The 19,148-nt window shown below is 38.9% G+C and overlaps 1 protein-coding gene across 1 annotated transcript; it reads right to left on the bottom strand.

The window, feature by feature from the left end:
• Positions 1-16,272: 16,272 nt before the first annotated feature.
• On the bottom strand, positions 16,273-17,061 carry LOC125160408 (U2 small nuclear ribonucleoprotein A'-like). The gene is given in 2 exon segments (XM_047849346.1): positions 16,273-16,904; positions 16,907-17,061. Coding segments are annotated over 2 exon segments (759 nt in total). The 5' UTR covers positions 17,055-17,061; the 3' UTR covers positions 16,273-16,293.
• Between the last annotated feature and the right edge of the window lie 2,087 nt (positions 17,062-19,148).

Genomic DNA, 19,148 nt, shown 5'->3' with positions numbered 1-19,148 from the left:
GTTCCAATCCTAAGAGCCCTTTCTAACCCCATATTACAGAGACAAATCGTTCTCCATGAGTAGTCTCCTGTGAGAATTAAGAGAAACCTCATTAAAATGGAGTCAGGAGGCCACCAGGGGGAGATCTCATGCCCTACAACATGTAGTTAACTATGCACCTAACAGAAAGAGACATACTTTTCTAGTCATACTACTTCAGCTACTTTACTATCCCAACAGAACAAAGAAAGCTGCTTCTCCCCTCCTGGCGACAGCCCAGCCAATGACAGACTATGAAAACTAAGCCAATGAAAAGCTACTACACTTTGGACACCCAGGTTACTCCAATGGACCTCCTGTTTGCAGCAGCTCCTCCTATCTTCAACTGTTCTTCTGTAAAAGAATGTTCCTCTCCTTTGTTCTCCCCCTTTGACCATGGTTTTGATGTATCACACATGTCCCAAATTGCAATTCTCTACTATTCCTGAATAAACCCATTTTTGCTGGTAAAATAATCAACAGCTTTATTTCTATGGTTAACACTCACCTATTGCAATGACCAATGAACCCACTTTCTTGAACCATAGGTGTGTTCGGGTGGTCTTTGGCTGCAGAACACTGACAACCGCTTAGCTCAAAAAAGAGTGTTCTTCGGCCAGACCGCCTGGTTCAAATTCCAGCACTGCCACTTACTCTCCATCACATACTTCCTAGGCCAAGTGACAAAACTTTGGCCTTAATATCCTCACTTGTAGAGCGTCTGGGTGGCTCAGTTGGTTAAACATCTGACTTCAGCTCAGGTCATGATCTCACAGTGGTGGGTTTGAGCCCCAAGTCGGGCTCTGTGCTGACAGCTCAGGGCCTGGAGCCTGCTTCAGAGTCTGTGTCTCCCTCTCTCTCTGCCCCTCCCCTGCTCGTGCTCTGTCTTTCTCTCAAAAATAAATAAACATTAAAAAAAATTTTTTTAATATGCTCATTTATAAAATAGGGGAATTGTGATCATGTGTATTTCCTTCAATTTTCTTTGAGGGTTATAAAGTAATACATGTAAAATGCACACAATATATCACTTAAAACACCCAGCGGGTCAAATCACTCCTCTTTAAACTAATAGGCAAAATCATGAATACATCTAAAAAGATAAACCTACTTCTTCAGCCTAATGACGCCCTAATTGTCTCCTCTATAAAATGGGTCTAAAAATATCATTCTCAGTAATAACACAGATAAATTTTTAAAAATATATTGACCATATCTTTGGAAAAACCTCTTATCATCAGCATTTAATAGGCACAAAGCAAATGTAATTTTACTTTCCTCCTTTGGGAAAATTATTAACTCTTTTAGGGCCTCTATTTTCTCAAATGAACAACAGTGGGATTGGATAAGACCAGTGCAATCCAAATATATTTTGTGGAATACCCCAGGTAGGTGCTTTGGGGGTCTGCAAAATTTTATTTTAATTTTGTAAGAAAAAATGACATAAGACTGCTACTGTCATCTTTCTTAATATCCTGGAATCTTGGGGCGCCTGGGTGGCGCAGTCGGTTAAGCGTCCGACTTCAGCCAGGTCATGATCTCGCGGTCCGTGAGTTCGAGCCCCGCGTCGGGCTCTGGGCTGATGGCTCGGAGCCTGGAGCCTGTTTCCAATTCTGTGTCTCCCTCTCTCTCTGACCCTCCCCCGTTCATGCTCTGTCTCTCTCTGTCCCAAAAATAAATAAACGTTGAAAAAAAAAAAAATTTAAAAAAAAAAATATCCTGGAATCTATATGGAAAATGGTACTTTAGCATAGTGTCTTACACCAAATAGAAAATCAGTAAATATTTGTTGAATAAAGTTCTAAATTCATATTTTTGAGTTTGAAATTTGTTTCATCAAAAATTACATCATGTACAAATATTCTACCAAATATTATAAAACTTGAGTTTGTTAATTCATGCTATTAAAAATTAATTTCATGTTTTATATATTGGGATACCAAGTTGATTTTTATTTTTTCAGAAGAAAAAAAAATCTACTGCAAGTACCAAAGTTAAAACTATAACTTGACTGGCTCATCTCTAGGTATCTCCTGACCTGGGGTTCAGAGGTGTTCATATATGCTTTGGAGGATCCCAAACACTTCTGATTAAAAGAAAGCCACACACACTCGGGGCGCCTGGGTGGCGCAGTCGGTTAAGCGTCCGACTTCAGCCAGGTCACGATCTGGCGGTCCGGGAGTTTGAGCCCCGCGTCAGGCTCTGGGCTGATGGCTCAGAGCCTGGAGCCTGTTTCGGATTCTGTGTGTGTGTCTCTCTCTCTGCCCCTCCCCCGTTCGTGCTCTGTCTCTCTCTGTCGCAAAAATAAATAAACGTTGAAAAAAAAATTTTTTTATAAATAAATAAAAGAAAGCCACACAATACCCTGTATCATTTCAACAGGGATGTTGTTTGCTACTTAAATAGGCAACTGCTACTTAAATTTTTTTTAATGTTTATTTATTTTTGAGAGAGAGACAAAGCACAAGCAGGGGAGGGGCAGAGAGAGGGAGACACAGAATCTGAAGCAGGCTCCAGACTCTGAGTTGTCAGCACAGAGTCCAACATGGGGCTTGAACTCATGAATTGTAACGGCATAACCTGAGCCGAAGTCGGACACCTAACCCAGGTGCACCAACAGCTGCTACTTTTTAAACATGTGGATTGCCTAGAGAGGCAGAAAAAAAATGTTCGCTTTGTGTAAAAAAAAAAAAAAAAAAAAAAAAAAAAAAAGGGCCTCCATCCTGTATTTATCCACACAAGCCAGGACAGCCATGAACACATACACATACCAGAGCCAACGAATACACCATGACTACTGCTGGCCTCCTGATTCTGTGTGCAGTGACTTATACTTGCACTGCTGGGATATCACTTTTAGAGACACCAGTAACAAACCCTTGAGATGATTGCACTCCCTTCTGCCTGAATAATGCTATCAAGCGATACTGAATCATGTTATTCTTAACAATCCAAACTTTACTGAGAAAAAAATTCTACAAGCCCTGTTCAGCATTCCTCTGATTATACGAGCTGAGATGTTGAAAAATCTTAAACATGGACTGTTTGAAGGTGATCGTGATAACAAAAATTAGACTGGAAGAAACAGTGATCATTTCCTCCATGACATGGCTTGCTTAATAAGCAATCTTCACAGTGTTTCAAAGTATCAGCAGTGATCTAAGCCATTTCTGTTACATAGCAAATAAGGATACTGAGGTCCAGAGAAAGAACATGGTTTCTTGATGACAAATGGCAGTTATAAAAACATTATACTATAATCTTAGTCTCATAACTCTTCCTGTTATACCATATGTATTCAGTATACCTTACTTTAATTGAGATCTAAATGAATTGCAGTATATGATTTAGTGCAGAGAATATTCTCATTCTGGGAACAAGGTGGACAAGTAAATGACTCTCCCAAAGAAGATAACCAAAATGCTAATACGTGTTTTTAAATCTTTAGAAATGCAAAGATTATTGAGGAACAAAATAAGGAATAGTTATTTGAGTATTTGAGGCCAAAAGCTAAGTGAAGATAGGTAGAGCACAGAAACCACCTTCACCTTTAAGACAGTAGGTACAGCTGTTGAAATTAACCACTGGTTTTCATGTTCTTGCCAGGCTCAAAACACTAAAGACCAAGTTCAAGGCCATGCAAGAATGGTCCCAGCCCATAAAGCTAGAAAGTCAAAGAACTATACTTCTGGAAAATGAGCGAATTAGGAAAAGAAAACAAAAAGTGCTCTCTAGTAGAGGACTCCAGGAAAGCTTTCCTTCCTGGAATCTTCACAATGAGAGGAACTAAAAACAAATCTCCAGAATGTGTAACCCACATGGCCTGAATTCACACTACAAAGGTGGCCTATGAAATCTCAAACCAAGAATTTACTTTAAATTGTTACCCTTGTGGTAGAACTTCCAAACACAGAGCAGAAGCAAATAAAATGCATTCCTAGGATAATACACCCTCATCTCAGGGTTTTAAGAATCTCCACTGATAATAATCCAAGAAACATATTGTCATCATAGAGATTCGTTTAAAAATACATGCCAAGAAATAAGTAGGTATAGATTCACAAAGATTTCAGATACTAGGGTTATCAGACACAGAAATAAAACACACATTCATATCCACTTAAAAACTGCAAATCTCCAAGCAAGTTTTTAAAAGAACTAAGCTAGGGAAAAAAAAAAAAAAAAAAAAAAAATATATATATATATATATATATATATATATATATGTAACATTTGATATTAAAAACTCAAAGAATGGTGGTCTGGTTTCAGGTAAGAAAGAGTAAATAACCACACTCTGCCTATCCCTCCCACTGAATGAAGCCATAAAGCTTACATGCAATGCATGGAACACCTTTCTGAGGACTCTGAAAAGTAAACAGGAGCATGCCAATTGGGGAAGAAAACTAGATTTTGAAGCACCACTAAAACAATGAGGGGGTTTGCCGTTTTTTCCCACTGGTATCCTCCGACCTGCAATCATTGCAACCAAAAACTCAGAGCTGGACATCGACCCTGACAGAGACCATCACAGGAAAAGCAAAGAGGTCTCCTAAAGCACAGGAAGAATAGGAGAAATCTCTTTTCTCCTTTTTGCTGTTCTCTTGCAGTGCAACACCCAAATAGTTTCACAGCTATTGTGGGAGCCACAACACAGCACCAAGAGGCACTCCCAACAGCCCAGAACTCTGAGAAAGAACTTTCCTCTTTAATCAGAGAATCTGGTGGGGTGAATTCCTATTGCTCTTTTTTTTCTCTCTCTGTCCTTACCCTCTTGACAATCCCAGATATGGATTAAAGTTGCCAAAAAGTGGAAACAACCCAAATGTCTTTGAAGGATGAAGGGATAAACAAATTGTGACACATCTTAATATTTAAATGATAGGATACTATATAGCAATAAAAAGAAAAAAGCTATTGACAGACTCAACCACTTAGATGACTCTATAATCCATTACACTGAGTGAAAGAAGCCACTCTCAAAAGGGTTACACACTGCAATTGATTTTATTTATACAACATTCTGAAAAAGACAAAAGTATAATAAAAGAGAATAGATTAGTGATTGCCAGGAGCTATAGGCAAATAACTTACTCAGAGGCTCATAAGAGAGAGAGCTAGTCAATGTATTCAACAGCTTCATGAGGTAATGACATCTTTGCAGTTACAAGTATTTAAAGCATGAGTTAGGTAATAATATATCAGGGATATTACAGAAGGAATTTATACTTTAAAGTCTGCATAGATGCCCTTTAAACATTCCATTCCACCTTTCAGAGACTCTCACTTTAAGCTAAAGTCTGGTTAGCGCTGAAGTATACCTGGACATACCTAACATTAAATAAATATGGTCCCTAGACTTTTGGGGGTGACAGCTCACTGAAAAATCCTCAACAAATAAATACTTTTTTAAAAAACTGTGCAATCAATAAACTTGTACTGGAATGCCAACTTTGTAATAAACTCTAAGGAGACAAAAAAAAATTCAGACATGTTCATCACCTTCCACAAATTTGTAATACTGCTTGGAAGAGAAATCATTAATACCTGCAGTGTTAAACAACATAAAAATGGTAAACACTAATGCACAGTAATAACTTAAGAAAGTCCATGAGTAAGAGCTTGTGTAATTTCCACATTGATTTACAGGCAGTAAGAGCTACGGGAAGTGGGGAGTTTATTGGATATTTTCTGTATTCCCTTCCTGATCCCCTGTGTATCCTGCCTCTACCCACTGTATGGCCATGAGACTGATCCATATGGATACACCAACAAACTCCTGTGTCCAGATTCTGACTGGATTCAGTCAATGGGAGGCCCAGGAAGAGATCAAGAGGGAAGAATAAGAGTGAGGTAAATATGTTTATCTCCCCGGTTCCTGCCTGCCCATTTACTACAGGCTCCTATCAGGTGTCCATCACCACTCCTCTAGTTTCCCGTTCAGCTTACAGATGGTAAAGGTTTCCAGCCCTCAGGGGGCTTCTACACCCTTCTTGGTTTTCCTCAACACAGGTTGCACCTTTGTAAATAGTCCATTTGTTAAATTATTTTCAAATAACTCAATTTGAGTTTGCCATTTGCTGGAGCCCTGACTGATCCTGTGGAGAAGGGGCAATATTCTCCGTGCATTGTAGTGATTGGGGAAGCTTCAGGGGGACTGGAGCAGGGTTCTGAAGTATGAATATAATGTAGACATTACTCTGTTTATAAGGCTTGTCCGGTGGCAATTGATTATGTTTGGCACAGGCTGGGATTCAAAATCAAAACAAGGAACATGATGGAGAAGCACAAAGCCTACTGACAATAAGGCGGGCCAAACTGACTTCAAGGAGAATGGTGGGTGTATGTGCATGTGACATGGGGGGGGAGGGGGAGGAAAAAAACATGCTAACACTCAAAAAGTGTTTAGTGAACTCACAATATAAGCTCAAATTCTGAGGAAGCAGCAATGAGCAAAACACAGTGGCCCTATCTTCCTTGAGTGCTTTCATTGTGCATGGTTGTATAACACATTATCCCCAGACTTAGCAACTTAAGACAACATAAAATTTTGTTGTCTTACACTCATTTGGGGTAAGTAATTCAAGAGTGTTTTACTTGGGCAGTTCTGATTTGGGTTTCTCATGAGTTTCCAGCCAAAATATCTCCTAGATCTGAAACCATGTGAAAGCTAAATTGGAGCTAGGAGATGGCACATTCACACAGCAGACATTGTTATTCTGTATATTGTCAGGAGGTCTTCAACATGGACCTTCTCTGGGGCTGATTCAGTATCTTCACAACATGGCAGGTGGCTTCCCCCAGAGTGAGCGATACACGAAAGAGCAAGTAGGAAGGCACAACATCTCTTATAATCTAGCCTCAGAAATCATAATCTGTCATTTCCAAAATACTCTATTGGCCACAAACATGAGTCCTAGTCACTGTGGGAGGGGAATATACACAGATAGGACTGGAAGAAGATTAGAATCTCTGGGGACCATCTTGGACACAGGCTATGACATGGAGTTTACAGTCTCTGTAAATAATAACAAGCACACACACCAAAGGAGTAATTATAACCTGTAGTCATTACAAGGAAGGGAACCCACAGAATCATTAGTTAACCTAGCAGAAAAATCTGATTGAACATGAAAGCCAACACAAAGACTGATGGACTCACATCAACTATAAGGTAATTTAAGAGCACGTGATTGGGGACCGTTGGCTCCTTGCCCAGTTTAGCTCTGGTACACTCACCAGTTTCCAAATGGATTTTTTTTTTCTTGCCTACAGTTACAGTGGCAAGGAGCACAACAATCCTTGGAAGTCTTTCTCATTTTTCCCCCTGATTTCAGTATTCTACATCTTCCCCCATGGTTCCTTTGTTTCACCCAAACCAAGACCTATTCTTTTTTTCCTAACAGACAAAACCTCACTCATTTTCTAATCCTCTCATGGCAATTCCAGTTAAAACGAGAAACAATGGGACACCTGGGTGGCTCAGCCAGTGAAGCGTCCGACTTCAGCTCAGGTCATGATCTCACAGTCCATGAGTTCGAGCCCCATGTCGGGCTCTGTGCTGACAGCTCGGAGCCTGGAGCCTGCTTCGGATTCTGTGTCTCCCTCTCTCTCTGCCCCTCGCCTGCTCATGCTCTGTCTCTGTCTCAAAAATAAATAAAAACATTAAAAAATAAAAATAAAATAAAAAATAAAATGAGAAACAAACTCAACAAAAATAATCAATACATGCCAAATAAATGTAACATTTTATTTTCCCTGTTTATAAAAAAAAAAAAAAAAACAACCAGGTGTTACACTAGACAATACTGAGAACACAAAGAATGAGCTATCTGCAGCTCCAGGTTGTCAGGTAACAGAAGGGACCTCTGGTTTCAGAGATTCCAGAGTTTTCTGATACAGAGAGTCTGAAAATTTGCATTTCTAACAATCACCAGTGATGCTGATGCTGATGGTCTGTGGATCACACTTTGAAAACCACTGGTATATGTCTGGTTACCAACCTGAGCTGCACACTACAATCACCCGGGAAACATAAAGGTATAGACAACTGTTCATACTCCAGGTATTGTGATACAGTTGGTGTGGGGTGGAGCCTAAACAATGGGATTTTTTCAAAGCTCCATCAGGTGATGTTCATGTGCTGCTTACATGAGACCCACTGGTGCTGAACTTACCTAAAGCTATCATGGCTCTTGCCCAGTGAACCTGCTTACTGTCACCTCATTCAGAAAACAATAGGTGAGCGCTCAGATTTTCACACTGGACTCTGTTATCTCAAGATTTCAGGGGCACTGCTGCAGGGCTGGAATGCTTGTTTCCTTTTCCTACTTTAATAAGACTACCTTCTCTTTCATCATCTCCTATATCGTTCTTCCTCCCAGGGTTTCATTCGAAGAAAGGGTCCCTTGGCTATAAGAAATATTTGGAAACCACTCATATAAGAGAAAGGCCACTAAGTTGAAAATGAGCAGGTATTGCTTCTAGCTATGTCATTGTTTTCTTCTCTGAGCTTCAGCTTCAACCTTAATCATTTCTGAAACAGTAGCTAACCTTTGTATAGTCATTTGTGGTTATAAATGATAGTTTACTATAATAGACAACTGGTAACAATTTGCTTCACATGATCATTACAACAATCCTATATCAATAACTGATATCAGAGACCCTATTTTGTAGACAGGACAATCACCTACAGGTCAGATTGAAAAACACACCTATGTTTATCCAGCAAAGGGAATACTCAATCTAAGTATTCTTAGTTTAAATTTTGATTCCTTCTATATCCTGATGCTGCTATTAACATCTTCTCTCTCATGACTGACATGAGTCTCTGTCTCATTTCCTTCTTTTCTACAAAAAGGGAGCAATTTTTCTATTTGGAGGGGTCCAAAACATCTGGTAATAATCTCACCTAGGGGTATGAACAAAGGAGCTGATTTGAAGGCAGGGGTTCTCAAAGCATGGTACCCAGGTTCATCACCTGAGAACTTGTTAGAAATACAAATTCTCAGGCCCTGCCCCAGATGTAAAGAATCAAACTTGGGAATGGGTCCCAGCAATCTATGATTTAACAAGTGCCCTTGGTTATAGTAACAGATGGTAAAGTTTGAGAACTACTGGTTAAGAATCTCTAATGCAATCTTCAGGAGCTCCATCCTGGAGTAAACTTGGTGGCAAAGCTAGTGTTGCTAAGGTAGGCTCATATGGCTTACAAGAGCCGACCATTAAAGTTTCAATAATCGTGCCCACTGGTTAGGAATATTTACATGATGGAAATTGGCCAACACTAAAATTAGAATTTATACCTCTCCCCCTTTGCCCACAAGAGAGCTAGTTTACCAGCACACAATTACAATAAAATTCTGACCACTGATCCTAGTTCTCAGACATGGTCTGAAACTTCATTCCTAAGGTCAAGATTTTATGCCCTACATTGATTATGCCAGATGCCCCCACTTGCTCCATTCACCAAAAATTGGAGAACGCATAGCCAATTTTGGTTACAATTGTCAATAGCTTGTCATGATTTTTAGGAGAGGGTACAAAAGCTCTCCATGATCTGACTCTAACTTCCATTTCAGTATCATCTTTAATCACCCTCTTCTAATCTGTCACATTAGCCTTCAGCCATACTGTGAAAATTATCTCCCATTCCCTAATTCTTCAAGCCATCTCTACCTCCTTCAGTTCACTTCACATACTATTCTCTCAGCCTGAAAAATGCTTCCTCCCTGCCTCACTCATTTTCTAGGTCTCAAATCAGGTACAATCTCCCCCAGGAAGTTGTCTTCATACCTCTTCCCTTCCAACCCTTCCCTTCCTGCTCCCTAACCCATCCCACAAATTAAGAAAACTACATGGCATTATTTCTGATGAACACAAAAGCAAAAATCCTCAAAAAATATTAGCAAATCCAATTTAATAATACATTAAAAGAATCATACACTATGATCAAGTGGGATTTATTGTAGGTATACGAGGATGGTTCAACACCTGCAAATTAATTAATGGAGCATACCATATAAACAAAATCAAAGATAAAAATTATGATCATTTCAATAGATGCAGAAAAAAATCTTGACAATATTCAACATCCATTTATGAAAAAAACTCTCGACAAAGTGGATATATAAGAAATGTACTTCCACATAATAAAAGCCATAGATGACAAACTCACAGCTAACATCATAGTCAATGGTGCAAAGCCAAAAGCTTTTCCTTTTATAAACAAGACAAATACCTCTTGGTATTTTCACTCAACATAGTAGTGGAAGTCTGAGCCAGAGAAATTAGACATTAAAAAGAAATAAAAGGCATCCAAATTAAAAAGGAAGAGGTAAAATTCTCATTATTTGAAGATGATATTTTGTACATACAGAAAACCCTGAAGACTCCTCTAAAAAACTGTTAGAACTAATAAATCTAGGAAAGTTACAGGATACATTAATATATAAAAATATATTGTATCTTTGTATACCAAAAACAAACTATAAGAAAGGCCATTAAAAAAAATTCAATTCACAAAAAAAAAAAACCAAAAACCAAAAACAAAAACAAAAAAAAAAAAAGGGGGCGCCTGGGTGGCGCAGTCGGTTAAGCGTCCGACTTCAGCCAGGTCACGATCTCGTGGTCCGTGAGTTCGAGCCCCGCGTCAGGCTCTGGGCTGATGGCTCAGAGCCTGGAGCCTATTTCTGATTCTATGTCTCCCTCTCTCTCTGCCCCTCCCCCGTTCATGCTCTGTCTCTCTCTGTCCCAAAAATAAATAAACGTTGGAAAAAAAAAATTAAAAAAAAAAAAATTCAATTCACAATTGTATCCAAAAAAAAAAAAAAATGCCTAGGAATAAATTTAAGTAAGAAAGTAAAAGATACAATTTAATTAAGGAGGTAAAGACTAAAAGATATTAACGAAAGAAATTTAAAAGACATAAATAAATGTGGAATTATTCTGTGCTAATGGACTCAAAGAACTGATATTGTTAAAATGTTCATATTCCAAAGAAATCTACAGATTCACTGTAATCCCTATCAAAAGTTGAGTATCATTTTCCACATAAATAGAACAAATTTTAAAATTTGTATGGAACCAAAAAGCTCCCCAATAGCCAAAGCAACCTTGAGAAAAAACAAAACTAAAAGCATTATGTTCTCTAATTTCAAACTCTATCAAACTATAGTAATAAAAATAATATGACAAATAAATAAATAAATAAAGATAAATAGATCAATGGGATAGAATAGAAAGCCCAGAAATAAACCTATCCATATATGGTCAATTAATTTAAAGGAGCCAAGAATATACAATGAGTAAAAAATCAAGTCTCTTCAGTAAATAGTGTTGGATAAATTGGACAACCCCATGCAACAGAATAAAAGTACACTACTATCTCAAAACAAGAATTAGCAATACACACACACACACACCTCAAAATGGATCAAAGATTTTATTTATTTTTAATTTTTAAATGTTTATTTATTTTTGAGAGACAGAGTGTGAGCGGGGGAGGGGCAGAGAGTGAGAGGGAGACACAGAATCCGAAGCAGGCTCTAGGTTCCAAGGTGTCAGCACAGAGCCAGATGCAGGGCGCAAACTCACAAATTGCAAGATCATGACCTGAGCAAAAGTCAGATGCTCAACCGACTAAGCCATCCAGGCACCCAAAAATGGGTTAACGATTTTAATGTAAGACCTGAAACCATAAAACTCCTAGAAGAAAATAAAGCTGGTAAGCTCTTTGATGTTGTTGTGGATGATTTGAATTGGCACCAAAAGCAAGGGCAACACAAGCAAAAAAAAAAAAAAAAAAAAAAAAAAAAAAACAAGTGGGACTGCCACAAAGTAAAAATTTCTGCACAGCAAAGGAAATCATCAAAAAAATAAGGCAACCTACTGAATGGGAGAAAATTTTTGCACATATTTTATCTGATAAGGATTAATATCCAAAATATATAAAGCACTCACAGTTCAACAGCAAAGAAAGAAATATTTCTATTTACAAATAAGCAGAGACTCTGAGTAGACATTTTTCCAAAGAAGACAACAGATGGCCAACAGACAAATGAAAGATGATCAACATCACTAATCATCAGAGAAATGCAAATCAAAACCATAGTGAGACATTATCTCATACCTGTTGGAATGGCTATTATCAAAAAGGCAAGACATCAGGTTGACAAGGATGTAAGGAAAAGGGAAACTTTGTGCACTTTGGTAAGAATGTAAGTCAGCAAAGCCACTATGGAAAAGAGTATGGAGGTTCCTCAAAACATTAAAAACTGAACTACTAAATGACCCAGAAATTGTACTTCTAGATATTTATTGGAAGAAAACAAAAACACCTACTTGAAAAGGTATATGCAACCCCATGTTCACTACAGCATTATTTATAATAGCCAAGTCATGGAAACAACCTACATGTCCATCAATCAATGAGCAATAAAAGAAAATGTGAGATATATTCACACACAAGAATATTACTCAGCCATAAAAAAGTGAAATCTTGTCATTTGTGACAACTAGAAAGAACTTGAGGACATTTTGCTAAGTGGAATGAGTCAGACAGAAAAAGATAAATATCTTATGATTTTACTTATATGTGGAATCTAAACACACAAACACCCACAACAACAACAACAAAAACCTCCAACCTTCTGACTATAGAACAGAGAGGTGATTGCTTGAGTTAGGAGATTGGGAGGTGGGTAAATGGGGCAAGGGTATCAAAAGTAATAAACTTTCAGTTATAAAGTATATAATCCATGCAGATGTAATATACAGCATGGTGACTACAGTTAAGAATACTGTATTACATACTTTAAAGCAACCAAGAGAGTGGATCTTGAAAATTCTCATCACAAAACAACTGTAATCATGGTGATGGATGTTAACTGGATTTATTATGGTAGTCAATTTACTGTATATACAAATATTGAATCATTACGCTGCACACCTGAAACTCAAATAATGTTTTGTCAATTATACCTAAATTAAAAAACAAAACCAAAAAACAACAGAATGCATAATAAATGATAGTATATTTATGCAATAGAATACTATACATAGTGGTAAAAATGAAGTAAAACTAACTACAACCAAATGAATAAATCACACAACATGATAGAGAGTGAAAGAAGCAGATATGAAAAGAGTGAATACTATCTGGTTCCATTATGAAATTTCAAAAAAATAGGTGAAACCAATGTATGGAGGTGGAACTCAGGACAGAACAAAGTTAATGGCTAGAGAAGGTACATGGAGGCTTCTGGATGCTGGTGACATATTGTCCCTTGATCTAGGGGCTGGCTATATTGTATGTAATTCTAAGGTTTCATTATAACTCAACTGTTAATTCACAGCAAATTTGTTCATTGCTTTGTATGTATGTTATTCTATAGCAGAAAGTTTTTACTGACAAAGTTAAAATGTCTAAGACACTGTGCTGGGTGCAGTGTGGGGAGACAAAAATAATTAGGCATGCATTCTCTGGCTTTTAGATTGTTAGAAAAACAGTTAAGACATGTACATCTGGAAACAAAACTAACAGCATGGACTATAAGTGATAAGTGACCATAGCTAACAGGGGTGTGCTGGAGATGCTTCTATGTGCTGATTTGTAAACATGCCTTGCTGACTCTGCATTCAGTGATATCAAATCAGTAGCTTCAAATCAGCTACAATGGAAATATTTATACCACAGAAATTGGCAAATGCTGCACATCAGGGCATTTCCCCCAGACAGCTGGTTGTTAAACATTTACCAGCACACCACTAGCTATGGAAACCAAAAGTATTAGTGAAATTAGAAAAGGCAGCATCTTAGCCTGTCTGAGCCCCAACATAGCCCAATGACAAAGGGTATAAGCCTTTTTAAAAACTTGTAAAACCAGCATTTTTCACAAGGTAAGAGAAATAGGAGTGCTCACAAACTCTTAGGTCTGGGATACATCACCCTACTGCCCTCCAGTGGTAAATAAAATCTTGTATGCTTTTCTGGAGACAGTTCAAGCCAACAATTCCCAGGTACAGTTTGATTTAGTTTATGATGCTTATAGCTGAATGCCATTGATTCCATAAATTCTGGAAATTACAGAGGGAAAGAATTGATAGGTCATATTAGTATACAAAGCATAAAAATATCTCTTGTTGGAATATGCAAGGATTGGAAACAAAGCATCATCCAGCAAATAAAGGAGTCCATCTATCAGATGCTGATGCAAGTGGTATGGCAGAAAACTAGTCTAGCCCAGCATGCTTTTTACAAATTTACAAGAAATCTTGTGGAATTTCAGAAATCCTACAACCTTGTAAATAATACATCTTGCTCTGTGAGAATAATATAGTGAATAATACATTAGTCACAAAGGATCTGAAATCCAGAACAAAGAATGAGACTGGGGAGAATTTAGGGTGACGGAACCATGTGCTCAAGGCAATGCAGTATTACTAACATTAACACTGCTAACCTAATATACTTGAAGAAGAAAGAGCAGGAAGCAGAGGAAGAGGAAGAGAGAAAGAAGAGGAAGAAACAGGAGGAAAAGGAGGGGAGTGGAAGGAACAGCTTTAATTCCTTAGAATTAAAACAGGAACTATTGCTGTTTTGGAATTACGCATGAAAAATTAAAATTAATTAAAATTAAACATGTTGGGGGGCGCCTGGGTGGCGCAGTCGGTTAAGCGTCCGACTTCAGCCAGGTCACGATCTCGCAGTCCGGGAGTTCGAGCCCCGCGTCGGGCTCTGGGCTGATGGCTCAGAGCCTGGAGCCTGTTTCCAATTCTGTGTCTCCCTCTCTCTCTGCCCCTCCCCCGTTCATACTCTGTCTCTCTCTGTCCCAAAAATAAATAAACGTTGAAAAAAAAAATTAAACATGTTGGGAAGCATGTAACCCATAGACATGAGGATATTAAACTAGCCAGAAACATCAATTTACTGATCTTAATGGTGCCTGGAAAAGTTAGGGAAAGCAATCTACAGCCTGCCTCTGAGTACTTTAACCAGCCTCAGTTCTCAAATGTTTCTGGACATCCAAGCCCCAGTGCCTAACTCAACCACAACCTGGCATTCCTTTTACTATTCTAGGTACACTGGATTTTAGAAGATATTGCATCAGTTTTGTTTTAATGGACAAGAAACCAAGCCAGGAAAAAAAAAAAAATGTTGCTGTGGTTTCTGTATTCAACCACAGAGAGGGAAACATTCCCAGCCTGCATTTGTAGATATCTAAGTAGACATAATGGATTATAATAGGTATCCTTCCAGACTTCCCGGAAGACTTTATTTGACTGCTACCTACAGACTTGGGATCTGTCCACCTAAACGGCATGTGACCCAGGTCAGGCCCATCACAGCACACCTTTAATCTGAATAAAATGGCTGATTAAGGAGTGAGGCTTGTCACCAAAATAGAGATAGTTTGAATTCCTTCCTTGAGCTGATAAACAGATATTCTAAGATATATATCTCATCTAGAAGCCCCAAAATAGCAGAAAGAGGCAAGAAATGAAGAAAGTGATAGAGCCCCAATGACAGCATTTGAGCTTCGAAATCCAGCCATATCAGGAGATAAAATGACCCACAGACTTCTGAGTTGCATGAGCTGATTGTCTTTTTAACGTTTGCTTGTTTGTGTATGTGTGTGTCTTAGGTGCAAGAGAACAAACCTAACACTGGAGACAGAGGGTTCACATTACAGACGTTCATATTAGAGGTGTCAAAACATCTATTTTATCTGGATACTGTCTTATCAGGAGTGAGTCTGGGGAAAAGAAATGGATTATCAAGGGGTAAAGTATAATAAGCCATGAAAAACCCCAGGTAAACATACAAAGCAAAAGCCCGAGCCCACTTACAATGAAACATCCATCACTCTTGGGAAAAAGGTAAGCAGATTTCTTTTTGGTTTATCAATTCCATTTGTACAGATCAGGATACCGAGTCCTCTCAAAGTTAAACATCATTCAAACTATTGATTCCCCTAAATAAAGATGGTTATTATTACTACCTAGTACTTAAAAGCCCTAATACTTTACTTACAGTAACTTATTTTTCTTTTTCACAGCGAATGTCTTTGTATTTTTACTATTTGTAGAAAACTGGCATTTAGATTTCAAAATGTATGATGTTACAAAATTACCAGCAGCAGTCTTAAGCATTTCAACAATGTTTATGAACTCCACTTTGCTTACACAAACAAGGCTATTATTCCAAGTTCAAAAAGCAGGACTTGTCCCAGGAGGATGTTACACGTCCTGTAGATACTCAGGCGATCTTGCTCAGGACCCATTCGTGACCGTGTCTTCTTCCATCTCCTCTTCACCGTCATCAGTGGGGCCTGATCTGCGTTCCCTGCCAGGTATCTGACCAGACTGCAGCAAGCCCTTCAGCCGCTCTACTTCAGCCAGAGTTGACGCATTTGCTATAGAATTCTTGATGGCTTCTACATCCCCTGGAGACGGCCCACCTTTCTTTTTGTCAGTCGGCAAATCGGCACCTGGGTTGAAAGTTTTGCTTCTCCTGGCAATATCCTTTGCAAGTTGTGCACCCCGTTTGCCCTTGAACATTTTCTCTGCTTCCTGACGCTCTTTCAGTTTCACCTTCTGGAAATCCAGTACTCTGACTTGCGGAACTTTACAATACAGTCTGTAATGCTTCTTATCTGTTACAGGATTTCTTAGGATACTTAGGTAAGTCAGTGATTTGAGAGATGCCAAGGGGTCCAGATCACCCAGTTCCACGAGACTGTTGTTGGTGAGAATGAGCTCTGTCAGGCAGGGTAGAGCCTGATCAAGTCCCTCACCTATATGGCAGATTCTATTGTCGTTCACTAATAATGTTTTCAGTCTTCTCAACAAAGGAAAACCATCCAGTTTCCTGATTTCATTGTAGAAAAATCAATAGCATCAAACTGGTCCAAGGTAGCACCTAGATTTTCAATGACAGGAATTTTATACCCCCGGAGGTCCAGCTCACGGTCCCGCACAGCGTTGGTATACTGCGCCGCCTGCTCCATCAGCTCCGCCGTCAGTTTCACCATCCTGCCGCCTCCCGCTGCCAGTGCCGCGGCCCAATGGCTGCTTCCCTCCGCCTCTGGCCGGCCAGATTTCCCAACGTCCTACAGTGACTTAAATAATCCTTGAAACTACCCAGTATAGTAGGTTCTACAGCTAGTAAGTGATAAAGCTAGGATCTGCACCTGGTTGTTCCAGTTCTCAAGTCCATGCCCTTCATCAGTAGGCTGTGGCCTCTCAGAAAGCACAGGAGATGGTAATTTTGGGATTTGAATGCAAAGATATAGGATTCCAACTTTCTGCTACCCTACTTTGCCCTGAAAAGATAATGCCTATGCAGTCCAAAGCCAGGAATGGGCACTCTTCCCTCTTCTCTCTGTTCTATGATATCTATACATCTCTTCAACATACACTGACATTATTGGTCTTACACCATTAGCTTGTTTCTACTAGGACTGAATGTTACCACAGAACTGTAAGTTTATGTCAACTGTATACACTACAACCTCCTGATTTCAACCAACATCATTCTTCAGAGAACCTCACATTCAGGCAAGGTCTTCACCTGACCACCAGTGCTGTGTATCTATGCCAGCCTGTCAACAGAGTCATAGACTAAAATGCCACATGTCTAAGCCCAAATATGCTCTTCTTTCTAAGCCCCCATTTCTGTAAAATGGGATAATACAGTATCATAATCTGGTTCTCAACCTTATACTCCTTCATTCTTTCATTTATTTCTTTGTTCTTCTCTCTCCTTTATTTCCACGTCAAATATCAATCCCTGCTTCTTCTATATGTTCTAGACAATTCCATTCCAGTTGCCTCCACACCAACGCAAACCTCCATCTCATCCATGGAATGTTTCAAGAACTGCCCAATCCCCTATCTCATCTAAAATAGTTTCATTTATTCACATATTCACCTAATATTCACATTTCTACTATGTGCAAGACTCTATGCAAGGTAAGCACCAAAAAACATAGTCTCCTTGACCTCAATAATCTTCCCAAAATAACACCTATAAATTGTAAGTGCCACCAAAGCTCCTCATTACCTATAGAAATTAATACCTAACTTATCCTTCATTCAAGGCCTTCTGAAACTCAACCCCAACTTAACTCACCACCCCTATTTCCCAGTATTTCCCTTCATGTGCTCTTTGCTTCATAAAACTTATGACCATCAAACCAACAGCTAGCACTGGCTCCTGGTTCTTGGAATGTCCCCACCACAACCACCTGATGACCAACACACTGAAAATAAGTGTTGCCTTTTATATTATTTTATAATGTGAAAAAACATGCCCTGCACAATTAGATATTCATCAATTCCTTCACCATTATTTATGGATCAGTTCTATGGACTCTATCATTATCCAAGACAAATGTTCACTCAACAATTTTATACTTGCAGAGTTCTTTAGAAAAGATGGGTCTTGGGGCACCTGGGTCACTCAGTCAGTTAAGCATCCAACCTCAGCCCAGGTCATGATCTCATGTTTCATGAGTTCAAACTCCCTACTGGGCTCTCTGCTTTCAGCACAGAGCCTGATTTGGATCCTCTGGATCCTCTGTCCATCCCCCTCACCTCCTGCCCCTCCCCTGCTGGATATCTCTCTCTCTAAATAAATAAACAAACAAACAAACAAACTTAAAAAAAGAAAGAAAAGAAGAATCTTTACAATCCACTCTGCCAGGCATTTCCCCAGAATTTTATCATTTGCATCTGTAGAGTGGTAGACAGGGACAAAAGGAATATGAACAGCACGTATTAATGATTTCTAAGAGGTATCAATAGACTGTGATCTGGAAGCTGCTGAGACTGCTTCCTGCTTGGTATTTTAATTAATCAGTTCAACTAAATAAAATTTGGTACAGACATTCTACAAACAGAACTCGAGACTAGTATCCCCGTCACATCTGGGCATCAGAGACACAGCCAGCAGAGGAACACCATCTGCAGTAACTGCAGTTTTCTCTAGCTTTATGTTTGCCAGTCACCAAGGAATCAACAGGGAAAGAACTGCCATTAGATCCTCAAGGTCTAAGGCATGTGGTCCATGGTCTCCCCCAAAATTATTTAATACGACCTTCCCATAAAACATAAGACTTTAAATT

The sequence above is a fragment of the Prionailurus viverrinus genome, chromosome A2 (genome assembly GCF_022837055.1).
Source record: "Prionailurus viverrinus isolate Anna chromosome A2, UM_Priviv_1.0, whole genome shotgun sequence".
Classification (NCBI taxonomy): domain Eukaryota; kingdom Metazoa; phylum Chordata; class Mammalia; order Carnivora; family Felidae; genus Prionailurus; species Prionailurus viverrinus.
Note: the sequence above shows the minus strand (reverse complement) of the source record. Positions and strands in the feature narration are given on the sequence as shown.